At 32.2% G+C, this 13880-nt stretch overlaps 1 protein-coding gene across 1 annotated transcript; it reads left to right on the top strand.

Annotated features, from left to right (window-relative positions):
- Positions 1–4799: 4799 nt before the first annotated feature.
- Positions 4800–5234, top strand: LOC148629589 (protein CFDP2-like). Its single transcript, XM_088576356.1, has one exon. The coding sequence runs from the start codon at positions 4800–4802 to the stop codon at positions 5232–5234; it is 435 nt and encodes a 144-aa protein (XP_088432482.1).
- The last annotated feature ends 8646 nt before the right edge of the window (positions 5235–13880 follow it).

The raw sequence follows: 13880 nt of genomic DNA, 5'->3' as shown, positions 1-13880 counted from the left end.
GCCACAGATGAAAGGAAAGTTGACAATTTTGAATGAAAAGTCATCACGTTTGTCATAAAGTTTGGTCAATAGTTTTCCTTTACCATCTATTTCTAAGTGTAGGTCAAGATGTGAAGCTGCCTTCACAGTGTCTGTAGTACCCTTTATCTCAAGTTCTTTTGGGTAGATGCGATGTATCAAATCTTATTCTTTCTTTGTGATCAGATCAGCCTCATATGAGTGACGTTGTAACGTTTCTTCTGCGTACTACGGTTGACGTCATATGCAGACGATAGCTAGAATATTCGCCACAACACAGATGCCGAATGACGCCTATGATTTCGTTTTGAAAAAAAATACGAGGAAGTATAACCTCAAACGCTCACAAAGAAACATAAATTCAAACTTCCGAAATGATAAAATTTGTTATGATATACAGTTTTGATGGTCCTAATGCATTCTCCTTTTTGTCATGGTTTGAAATGTGCATGGGCCGAAATGTCAGGAATTGAATAAATTGCCATGGTGCGAAATGTTTTTGGGTCGAACTATGCGGTATTGACATGCTGATTACGTCATTTTTGTTTGTAAAAAATTGACCATCCTTATTTTGAAAAAAAATCTAAGATTTGATTTGTAATTAATCATCGAAGCAAGCAAAAGTCTTTCGAAATTGATGTTTTTCTCAATTTGCGCAAAATATATGAACCTGCCATGATGTTATTTTTTAGCTCCCGATTTTGCATGCACAAACCGGATATTGATGCTTTTTCTAGCCATAAATATACTGAACCCAGTTGATAATACAACTATTTACATTCCCTTCGGGGCATATTGAGAGAAACAGAGTATACAACTTTAGCTCGTTGATTATGAAATTTTTCACATCTTGAGAAAATTCCATAATTAACTCACTATCGTTGTAGAATCTATATTTCCACTTGAAATTGACTCTGTTAGAAAATGGTATATATATCTTGTAAAAGATCTTGCAAGTATGTCAAAATCATGATATAGCCAAATAATTTCAAAATGTTATATGTTTGCATATACAATATCCAATTATTAATTACCTCTGTTATTTTAAAACTACACTTAAAATTTCAATTTAAAGAAAACAATAAAAGAGTTTGGTTTTAGCCTGAAAAGTATCTGCAGAGGAACTAAATATTTCAATGGTGTGAAAAGTTAATTAGAAAATAATAGGGGATAACATCTTCAAATGTGTAAAAATAACTTGAAACGATACATCGCAACGAACTAAAAAACTTAAACAACCAGTGTTTTGAATACTAAATAACGCATTTGAATTTCAATTAACTTTAAACAAAACGTTTTCTCGATATTTGATAATTCATCTAAAAAATTCTTAACAATACAGAATTTTAAAGTTATATTTTTCTGAGAAAAACGTTGCATGATAAGATATTTATTCATCACGGAATAATGTTTCCATGGAAACGTTTGTGTGGGTTTTATCACCTTTACTGTATATGTTTTATTTATTAAAGTCAAACGCTTCGAAATTTAAATAACCATTTCTAATATAAATTTTAACTGAAAAAAGCTTAAGTGAGACACGATTCTTTAGTAGACGCTTTCTAATTAAACACATGTCAACCATTAAAGCTAGAGAATGATATAGCTTTCCGTGATCATAATCCATTACACAGAGTTTCTCTGAATAAAACGAATAAATATTCTGAAAATCATAAAATAAATAGCTACTCAAAGAGTTATTCTGGAAATGATGTATAATATGTATCCCATATTCAAATAACTGGGTATTAACTCAGAGTATAACTTTAGACAAACATGTAAAAGGATGTTCCTTTCTATAATTTCTTTGTATCCTGAGCTATCATTTCTGCTTTGGTTGTAGTCATCTTCTTTATCCCAGAAAAAATGAGAGGCGATCAGAGAAAATGTATATAGGTCTATTTATCTTTTTGACTGTACTGATAAATGATGGGTTACGATCATAAGTTAATGCAATGTTTTGATATAATCAAACACGTCGTTATTCTTTTTCTGTTATTTTGATTGAGTATGTATAACAACCGAAGTTTTGATACATCCAGACTGTAAATCTAGAATATTGGTGGAAACCAATAAATCCTCCGTCAGAATCTCTTTCTTCAGGGATATTCTATTAATTTGTAACCTATGATCTGTTTATATAAATTTCATCACACAACTAATAAAATTCAGCATATTACAGACACTGACTATTTCGTTTCTTTTAGGTGTATTAGCAAATATACTGTATAAGTAATTAAATTCGTACATGTGGATAATCATCGTTTTTTTTTGTTTTGTTTTGTTTTTTTGTTTTTGTTTTTGTTTGTTTTTTTTTTGGGGGGGGATGGGTTCGTAGGCGTATTAAAAACCATTGGTCTGAAACATGAAAGTCATATCCCACTAAACAATAATACATCTCGGTAAGTTACGGTTTCTTCTCTCAACACCTCATTAATCTATGAAAGGATTCATATACTTATTATTATTCACCATATCTTAAAACATTTATCACACATAATCATGGCATTTATGGTTTCTTAAAAACATGCACAAATATCTTTGAAATGCCTTCGAAAATTAGACCAGATGGGTTTAATAGAAATAAAAATAAATGCTCATATATAAGATGTCTCATGGGAATTGGGAATTCTACCGTCTTACTTGCTAGCGCATTACTATATAGATATATAGAATGTACGTCTAGGATCAACACAGAATGTTGCAAGGCTGCATATACTTATATATACTTGTCTAAGGTATATATAAGGTACATATATACATATACATTCTTAACAAAATATTACATTAAGAAAATGAATGTAATCTTCGTCATAATAATGTATAGCACAAAAAAAAAAAAAAAAAAGAAAAAAAAAAAACTGATTTCATCACGATAACTAGTACAATTTCCTATGAACAGAAGCGAATTACAAAAAAACAGTGAAAACGATGCTTTCTTTCTGGTGCTTTTAAGTTGAAGCTGATCCTCTCTAAACTACTAAATAAAAACGAAATAAAAAAGGTATACTGCTTTTATTAAAACGTATCAGTCTCTAAAAAGTCAATCAATATTGATTCTGCATACAAACGCAGTACGTTCAACAAGAATGAAATCTCAGCTAACGACAAGTCCTTTATTGCCTCCAAGGGCGTAGCTGCCAATACGCAAATACGCAGTTGCGTACTTTCGAAAAAAGTAACAAAAATAAAAACACACATTTTAAAGATGCAATAAAGGGTATTTATCACATATGCATACCATGAACGTGGTATAGGCTCTGAAAAAACTGGCTCCAAAATTGTTAAAATTCAGGAGTTTCCCTCAGGGCTTTGCCTTGCCGGACTCACTGGGGGCCTTGAGCGACCCCCCTTCAAGACTCCTCGCCGTCATTTTGCATACAACTAAAACAGGCCTAGCTACGCCCCTGGCCTCTTTGAATATTATTCAACAGCAGTTGTTATACTGCTGTTAAAATATGTGGTCAAAAGGGTCTTAAAGTACCTTTCAAAAAATGGTTGTTTTTGCATTGTATGGATGTTATTTTTGATTAGTTTCAATAAGCAACTTCACAAATTACACCCGTAGATAGGTAAGTCCTTTAAATTTCACAAAATATAGAGTTTACTTAACATTTTAATAGAAAAATAGACATTGTTATCTTGATACTTTAAGAAAAATGATATTGAATATGGTTGCAATGGAAAACACTGAAAATATTAATTTTTGGATTTTTTCTATTACCCCAACTTTTGATCTTCAAATAATGCGGAGATGACCTTTTAAATGACCTAAAAATGGAGAAAATTTGACCTGAAAATTTTAAATTTTGCTTTCTATAGTCTTGTGCAGTAAGATTTTTAACCCACTTACTTAAATAATTAAGAGTATTAATGAAATACCCTGTGAAAAAATGCTAAAAATCACAATTTTCTTGAAAATATCCATGTTTGCCAAATTTCTCTTTAAATATCTCAAAAACAACATATCTCAAGTTTTGTATCTGTTGGAATGACTGTATGATGAGTACAGTGTGTAGTGTCTGTAGTTGTCACTCTTAATTTTAGCCTCACTTTGAATAGCAGCTCATTGTGAAAAGGGAGCCAGTTATGCAAGTCCTCTTATGAAGTAAGACCAATGTGGTATCTTATGAGACGACAGACGGTAACTGGTTCTAATCGGTTCCAGGCAAACCACAGGGTCTCGAAGGAGACTAGGCCCATATATACACCGCATACTAGGCCAAACGGTGGGTGGATATGCCCTGGTACTTATAAACCTAGTCCCGAGCTATAGGTTAAATAGTTCTACTGTCTTTTGGACGGCTTAGGAACCTCAAAGACTATGGAAGTAAATCCAGAAAGAAAATCCAGATAGACGTTAGTATGAATAAAATTGTCTATAGGAAGGAAACCTTGAGAATACACAAGATCCAACAGTGTAGGTTGTGCGTTGGGCTAGTTTCCCAACCACGGGATCATTTAAACATGGGAAAACATCAAGCTACAGAAACGGAAACCAGGGAACAATACATAGCTTTGTGCAATCAGGAAGACAACGCTGCTCTAATGCAGAACGTGACGAGTATAATATCTCCGAAAAAGTCCATTCTGTCCCCAAAGAACATTTAAAAGTTTGGATGTTGGAATGTTAGAACAATCTAGGAGGCAAGAAAACTAGAACAATTTATTAAAAGAGATGAACGTTTACAACCTTGACAAATTAGGAATAATTGAATGTCTTTGGACAAATTCAGACACAGTTATTCACAGTTATTCATAATTCAGGAATTCGGGTAGAAATGATGGGAAACATTATGAAGGTGCTGCAATTATTGAGCAAAACAGCAGCTAAATTTTTAACAGAATGGAAACCATTTAGCAAGCACCTAATGTCAGCAAGGTTCAATACCTCTTATGGTTATGTAGCATTTCTTCAATGCTATGCACTTACAAACGATGCTGAAGATAATGAAAAAGAGGAATTTTGCAACATGCTAAATACAGCTCGTGCAGAAATACCTAAGTATGATAGCATTATAGTAATGGGAGATCTAAACTCAAAGGTTGGAGTAGAAAACACTGGCTCAGATGAAGTCATGGAAACACATAGAATGGGTACCATACGCGCTAATGGTAAAAGACTCTTAGAAACCTGCCTTGTATTCAATCTGGTAATTGGACGCACAATATTTCAACACAAAAACATCCATAAAGAAACATTGGTATCACCATAAGAACAGAGTAAGAACCCTATAGATTACATCATGATTAACAAAAAATGGAGAATACCATTGACAGATGTAATGGTGAAGAGAGGTGCTGATGTCGGTAGCAATCACCATCTTGTTATTTGGTTGATCAAGTAAAAACACGACAACAAAAATGTACAACATTTGATTTCAAATAACAAAAAAAGTGCAGAGAATCCACAAGCATTTAGTACTTTTCTAAGAAATAAAGTCCAGGCTGTAGGAAGATTAGGGGATTGGGAACAACAACAACAACAACAATATTACAATAGTGAATATAGTAGATTAAACAAGGAACTAAAAATAATGCGAAGAATGATAAAACACTAGTAATACCCTAGTATGTAAATATATGCATGTGACTACCCGTAAACACTGGTTGCATTATTATCATGGAGTTGTCAAATTGTCTTAAGCATAAATTTATAAGGTCTGCAGTAATGGTCAAGAGTTCGAAATTCGTTGCTAGGACTTACATCATGTTTATTGTATTTATTTCTTTTTATTTTCTCTTAATTATTATTTATGTACCGTTTTAACTACTGGTTTTACCAATTTTGACAAGATGAAATTTGATTGTGGACATTTGTGTTGAAATATACCTGAAATAATGAACCGTAATGGAAGAAGGAGATTTAGCACGCTATAAACCTGGCCTAATCCACATTTCATTTTGAATGTACCATTGCCGTGGTTTTTCAACCTTCCGGTTTTTGCCATGATATTTCCTTTTGTTAAACGAACTTTTCTTTCAGACTTTTCCTTTTGACTACACAGTTTGGTAATTTTGTAATTACGCTTCATGCAAATCTACTCCAATCTGTTTTACCTTTCTAGTTTATATAAACAAATAAAAGGTTAAAACCACTTTATTATACAAGACTATCAGTTTAAAGGAATCAATAGAGAAAAAATATGTACTTCCATCCAACCTTATACATACACTTCTTACCAACTTATACACATGTTTTTATCCAACTTCATACATTGGAATGGTTTTAAAACAACTAATCTTTATTTTCTTATATAACCAATGATAGAAATAAACCGATTTTCTATAGGTATCAACGGATTATCAAGAAGTAGAATTCCCCAAATATGGCATTAAACAAGCAAAGAATTTTTGTATGGCTGAATTGTCTGATGAAGCAAACTGAAACAGATTTATGTAGAAGAAGTATTAAAAAGTTATTCCTTCCAGTACATGTTTTACTCCTTAATGTGGAGTTCGTGAAACGCATTAACTTCAAGGGAATTTTACGCATTCAGGAGTAAAAATGCAGACCTTAAAACTAAAAAGTAAATCTGTCTATTTTTCTTCGTCATTCGATGCGTATATACTAAGGAGTTCTGAGTGAATTTTGATATATATTTTATCATAATGTTTTAGCGTTTTTAATTGCACAAAGGTTAGTCTCGGAGACCCGCAGCTGGTTTAGAAATTGCTCCCTTAAGAGTGGGCAGGACACATTTATGTAGGATTTAATGGGAACTTTACTTGAAACAAAAGCAAAACAATGAAAACTAGTGTGTCAAACGTTAAAGGTAGTATACGTTTCTGTCACTTTAACAGAATCACACACAGAATAGTTAAGATATCCTCACAGTTTTATGGGCGAGACTAATTTTCAAAAATATATGTTACAGTAATACATCAAAGGCATGAATATCATATAGTTATGACTTAGATGAAAACTAAATGGTCATGTACTTAGTAACAGACCAAACGATAATCGGGAGAGTGGATTTCATTACACTGAAAAGTAAAAGACTCAGACAAAGAAACACATGATGCAGAACGATTGAAATTAAAATAAAGAACTGAAAGAAAACACAGAAAGCAGCATAAAATACATAGGATGTAGAGAAAATGTCGCATGCCATATAATTGAGTTGGATGACTTTTGTTTTTCATTTTAAATTACTTGTTTTTTTATCGTTTTTGTTTTGTTGTTGCCTGTTCTTTCGATTTCATAGGCTTTTACTTGTCTTTGAATATCAGGGGTAAAATTGTGGGACCTACTTCGATGGTAAACCTTTCGGTACATTTATAGTTGCTTTGGATATAATAACGTTTAGACAAATCGATTCTTTCAATTCTAACTGCAGTAGAAAAAAACCTTAACTTCAAATAAATCTCATGACAAAAATGACATTAATAAAGCTTATTGGAAATTGAATTCTATATCGCTTTGATTAAGTTCTTTACAAATAAATCAGAAACAATGAATTCAATTGAAATGTGGTTGAAAATCAATTTTATCAAGCTCGATCTTTTGAACTTTAGCTTGATCATGTCATGGCATTAGAACGTCACATATATGATTCCTTTAAAATAGGAACCATTATCAGCCGGAGGGGTTTTCGATCATATCAACTGTACGGATGCTTGATCCATTAAAGTGATAAAACTTCAACTGCATTCTTTCATATCACAATTTTCTGCACCTTAAACATATAACTGTGTCATGAAATGTCACAAATACAACACATAATTACAACATAGTTAAAAAGATTGCTTTTGATATTGACCAATATTTGTGATTGATTTGAATTAAGATTCTATTTATTACCGTTGGTTTTTATTCCTCTCTTTGAAGACGGATTTCTTACTGTACCCACAAGCACGAATTGCTGTTTAATAAAGGAAGGCAACCGGTTCATTTTATGCACTTCCTTGTTTTAAGTATTACATCACTTCGATCAAAGAGACATTCTTGCAAGTAAAATCATTTTTTCAAGTCATTGCAGTTTTCTAGGTTTCTTATATCTTACATTGCTTTAAAATACATGAAAATGAAAGTCGCAGTTAACAAAACTTCAATTGAATAAAAGTACTGATATTCATCTTGACTTTTAACATACGTGTATGTTGCTGACCCTTTTTCACCTTTAAGTAAGGACAAAATTTTAACAGTCGAGTGCAAGCATATGGAGGTAATGTATAGAGTTACATGTATACTATCTTAAATCTCCTTCGCCGGAGTTATTTGCACTTGGAGTCCGAGTTGCTCACTTACTTTTATTACTTTGTATGTATTATTTTGTTATCTTAGGTTCTTTGTTGTGTATGCCTGTTTTCCATGCTTGGTCTTTGTCCCTTAATCACATTCTTTTGATTTCCGCTAGAATCTTGGTTCCGTTGATTGCTCTTTTACCCCACGATTAATTGAAAATCCGTCTAAAAGAAATCATCCACAAAGGAATGGTAATTTATACTAATTTGTTGTTTTACAGAACAAAAAGACAAAAGTTGATCAGGTGATCAGTTACCTACAGTTTCTCCCTGACAACATATTTGTCACTTTTGGAGGGATATTTTTTCAACAAGTCATCGACATTGTAAAGAGCACTAATTGTGTCCATCTCCTGGTCGATCTGTTTCTTTATTCATATGAATCGGGTTTTCCTCTAAATCTTGTGAAAGAGAAGAAGGTTGAAGCAGCTACATCCTATAATTTCGCATACCCATAAATTGACGATGTTCTCTCCATTAATAATCCTAAAGTTGGCAAATGGCTTCGTTTATTTATCCACCAGAACTAGAAATTAACAAAAATGAACATTGACACAGATTCCTCTAGGTCATATGTCGACCTCCGTATAGCATTTAACGACAGTAGTTATCTAAGTTTACAAAAGTATATGACAAACGAGACAAATTTAATCTTAAAATTGTAAACAACTTTTTCTTTCGCAGTAATATACCAACTTTCCCTGCATATACTGTTTATATTTCTTGTTATGTTATGGTATGTCAGAGCTAGTAGCAGTGACTTTTCCGATTTCTCAATGCACCATCACTGCCTAAACGAAAGACTTTTGAACCAAGATTTAAACAATACGTCACATACGCTACTAAACAAATTTTAATTGTCGACTCCCAGAACTTATTGACAAATATTCTAACAAACGGATTATAGATGATGGATTTTCATAATGCTTATTCATTAATTTTTTGTAGGTTTTTTATATTATCATTTCCATCATAAACTTAACATTTTGAAGCTGGTGTATTATGGGATTAACTTATAATTATAATTGTATTCAGTTCCTTACGTCCTCATTTTTAACACACTATAAAATCTGATTTTACCCCTCATTACAATCGATGCCATTGCGGTAGTTTCAAAATTTCCAGTTTTTACCCTGAAATTGCAATTTGTTGGGCGTATTGTATTTTTGACTGTTCCTTTTGACTATTGCCTAGTGTTTGCCAGTTCAGTAACTTTTGCTATTACCCTTCATGTATACTTTTCTTTTTCCGATTACTTTTAAAGAATTTGTTCATTAGAAATGCATTACAAGGCATAAAAATCTCAATATGATATTTATGAGTTGTATAGACTAAAATATGATATGAAACTGTAAATCAATGTCCATTTGTACCTTTGTTCAGATAATGAGGATGTCCAAGACAAATTAATTGTCATATAGTAAGACTGGGTCAAACGTATGAATATTTAAAAAAAAATGTCTTGGCCATTATATGGTAATTATCAGATCTATTATACCTCATATGTATAGATTTAAACAAAAAACAGTAGTTAAACATACAATGTCATTCATTTCTTTCATTATGTTTAAGGATTACAATATTTCGTTAAGGTTTCACTTTACTACAATCGCTTTATACTACGATAGAAAATCCATATTGGTAATGAAAATCTTTGAAGAATTATAAAATAACACTAATATGTAGTACGATAAACATTTATATTGTGTATAATTATCGATACACTTCCAATCTGGGCGAATTTGGAATAGATTGGTAATCATTTGACTTCACAAAAATGAGTTACACTTACTCATTTCTAAAGACTGATGTGAAGCAATATATCCAATGTAACGAAGAAATTACAATTACATGAGGTACCAATCAAGCATCAAGTCAACTCTATAATTCAGGATAACCTCTACCGGTAATGAGTAACAACATGAAATAAAAGCAATTAAACGTTTCTGATATTGTTATGGCAAGAAGACTTCAGACTTTATTCTATGGAAATATAACATTTTTTTTCAAATGTTTATCTTAAAATATGAAAAGCACATTCCTATACAAGAGCTTATCCAGTTAGATGTGTGACAAGTAAGTATAGTATGTTCAGAAAACAAATTCTGATAGAAATTATTTTGAGATACTTTTGCTTTTGTAAAGAGAATTAAAACAAATATTTTTAATTTCAACATACCTAAGAACTCGCATTATACTTTGTGAAATGTATTTGACATAATTCCAATCAAATTTTGTTTTTTTTTAAGGTTGGAACGGTCAGTTGAATTTTTGATGTAAAACAGGACAAAACTCCATGTGGTCCAGTTACAGAACAAAACTAGGTCATTTCAAGTAATTTAAATATAAATAGATGTCAATGAAGTATTAATAAAGCATTTATGTGCTGTTCAATTGACGTCTTTAGATATTCAAATGCGTGGATGTCATATGACCTGAATTTTTGAATAGGTTTTCCAATACCTATGCGTACTAAAATATTAGAAATATATAAAAATCAACGATACATTAAGCCTTAAAGTCTACTGTTTGTTGTAATAAAAATCTAAAAGAATTTCCCACAATCCGTATGTGTTATAAAAATAATTTGCAGTTAACAAAAGTTGATTTTCTTTGAAAAATGATTTTAAAATAGTTTCGGAACAGTAATCAAGAGAACCAAGATTCTAGCTGAAATCAAAAGAATGCAATCAAGTGACAAAGACCAGACATGGACAAACACACCAAAGAACATAAAGTAACTAGAATAATACATACAAAGTAACAAGAGTAAATGAGCAACTCAGGTTTCACTAAAAACTGGGAGTATGGACCAGGTGCATTGGTAGGGTAAGCGTCCACTGTTTTTCTAGAAACACCCGCCGAGTTGCTCATAAAAAGTCAAATCCGGGGTAGACGAAAGAGGAATGGAAAACTATTACCCGTTGAACAATTAAGTTTTCATGGTGCAGATGGGTACATCGTAACGGTCCACGAGTTCATGATGACGACCATAAAACTTCTGTAGTGATGATATCAATATTGTAGTAAGGTAACTCTGTTCCAGAAGCCTAATTATAATTAGTCTAGCGCGATACATAACGTCTGCGTAGAAACGGCAAGCTCTGGCATAACGTATGAGTTGTGATATGAAACCTCCATACGCAGGTGCTGAAGGGATGTTGCCACAGATAAAAGGATAATTGACAGTTGAATGAAAGAGTCCTCACGTTTGTCTTAAAGTTTGGTCGACTTAACAGTGTCTGTAGTATCCTTTATCTCACGGAATCTTTTGTTTCTACATATGTCAACTTTTTTGGAAAAACAACGATGTCTAATGTTTTTGATTCGGGATTTCAACTGAGTTTTGGGAATAGAAGTATAAAGTGTTGAAAAATCATAGGTTTTAGTGCTATTATATTCTGATGATAATCTTGAATTGAGGGTCTCCAAAAGATCCACATTGAATTAATACCACTACAGGAGTAACAAGTGGTGTGGTAGGACTGGAGACCCTCTTTGATAGCTGTGAGTATAGAAGTTAAAAGTTTTGAAAGAGGTTTTGTGTTACATTTTGTAGATCCAGCTATGTAGCGTTGTTTGTATGGATTCTTGTGGAGTATAGGAATCCAGTACATAGACAGTAAATCTCAATAATCGTCTTTGTTAGAGAGACCAAACCCCCCCACCCCCCCACCCCCCCACCCCCCCCCCCCCCGATTTATGGTTTTACACTATCTCTTGTTTGGAGAGTGTAGTGGCAGTATAGATCTTATCACTGCTATTAATTTCTACGTCTACCTCTGATAAAAACATTTGATGTAATACGTTTTGCAGACAAAAACAATCTTTTTTGGTGCTTTGTCTGCTAGTAATACAACATATTTGTCATGTATAGTCGACAATGTTTTCGCTACATCGGTATCTATGAAAACTGATGTAGCATTGACACTCATTGACCTTTCATACGTTTCAAAATTAAAGACCTTACGGCCTTTATCCATTCTGACACTGAAGGAGAACCAATGTCTTCTTGTTCTAGTCTTATCCATTTTCTTGCGAAGTCATCCAAGGCATCCATAAGAACTTTAAAGTTATAATTTCAATCATAGAGCGTGGTTAACGGTACTTGGGACCTTTAGAAAGGACCTTGCGCAAAGACTCGTTTTTATTATGCTTAAATCTCCCGTAACAACGTGACCGGAAGGACCATATTTGAATGGAGAGTTTTTGCAAGAACAGTCAGGTGGTTTAGCCTTAAAGTCATCAATCTCAAGGTTCTGCAATAACCTTTTATAATTGAACATTTTGTATAAGAATATGAAATAATCGGTATTGATTTGTCCTTGAAATATGGGAAATTTTGTTGGTTGCGTTTTTGTGATGGGGGTTGTAGCCAAAAATTATTGCATCTATACCAAAGTTGACAAACAGGTTTAAAGAGTCTGTGGAAACCAATATCCAAAATGATAAAATGATGGCAACAATTCTCTTTTGTAAAGGGAGTGTAGTAGAGAGAGAGTTATAGAATAGAAGCTAGTTCGAATGTGATGAATTCCAAGAGGTATTTGTATGAAAGAAAGAAAAATATCTATGGAGACGATTTTATAAACGGAAAGTATCCAAATAGAAAAAAAAATATTATACAAAAGGCAAGAAGTACAGTTCAGTGCTTTAATCATGAAAGTCACAATTAAAGTAAACAAAACGAAAAGGAAGATGATGGAAGAAAAAAAAATAATAATACAATTATTTGTAAAAATACATTCCAAATAAAATTAATACCAACGCATTGTAAGACTCCTTATCCCAGTAAATTTATGTATATTTCAAATGCTGGTGAAACAAATTTTATGATCAGGTAATAATTCTCACTTATATGTGAGTCTAACTATTTTTCATCTTTGTTTTACATTAAGGGTTTTGAAAGTAATTTTATGATCGAAGATTGCTTATGTTGCAAGTTAAAAAAATAAATACGTTTCATAACTACATTGGAATTTACTGATTTACATAACTTCCTCAACAAAACCTGTAATATAACTCATTTATTGGCGTATGAACTCTAAAAATTGTAATTCATTTTTCGAAAGTTTTGTAGAAAGTGATGAACATGAGAATTTAGTGCGTACAAAATTATGTTAAGCTTCCGTTTTAAATCCGAATAGCCGTTCAAATATATATATATATTTTTAATTTGAGTAGTTTAATGAATATAATTCAACACCTTACATATAATGGAATCTTATTTAGCTAAATCGATACAGAATATAATTTCGATCTTTTGAATATTTAATATGCGTAATGTTTACGTATCCAATTTATATGAGAAAAGTGACAATATCTATTACCATGTATCTCATATGTAAAACAATGAAGGAAGTGTGTCTTTGAATAGAAGTAAGTTCCATTTTGATCAAGCTTTTACAAGTATAAAGATTGAATGATAAAAATGAACAGGTCACAGACTACACCAAAGAAGCAGAGTAAAAGAAGGACACATTAAAAAATGCTCGGTCGTTAACTAAAAAGTTTCCTTTTCAGTCTTAGTTAAGCTGTGTTTAATTTTTTTCTTATCGTACACAACAGAATGACCAGACTTTGCAACTGTGGAAGTATCAATACATTGTTATTTT

Source organism: Perna viridis, chromosome 1 (genome assembly GCF_037379345.1).
Source record: "Perna viridis isolate PV_CMFRI_1.1 ecotype Kerala chromosome 1, ASM3737934v1, whole genome shotgun sequence".
NCBI lineage: Eukaryota > Metazoa > Mollusca > Bivalvia > Mytilida > Mytilidae > Perna > Perna viridis.
The sequence above is the reverse complement of the archived record's forward strand: the minus strand, read 5'-3'. Positions and strand labels throughout refer to the sequence as shown.

What these genes read in the sequence shown, in the direction of transcription:
- LOC148629589 (XM_088576356.1), top strand. Translation starts at nt 4,800, where the DNA reads ATGATGGGAAACATTATGAAGGTGCTGCAATTATTGAGCAAAACAGCA.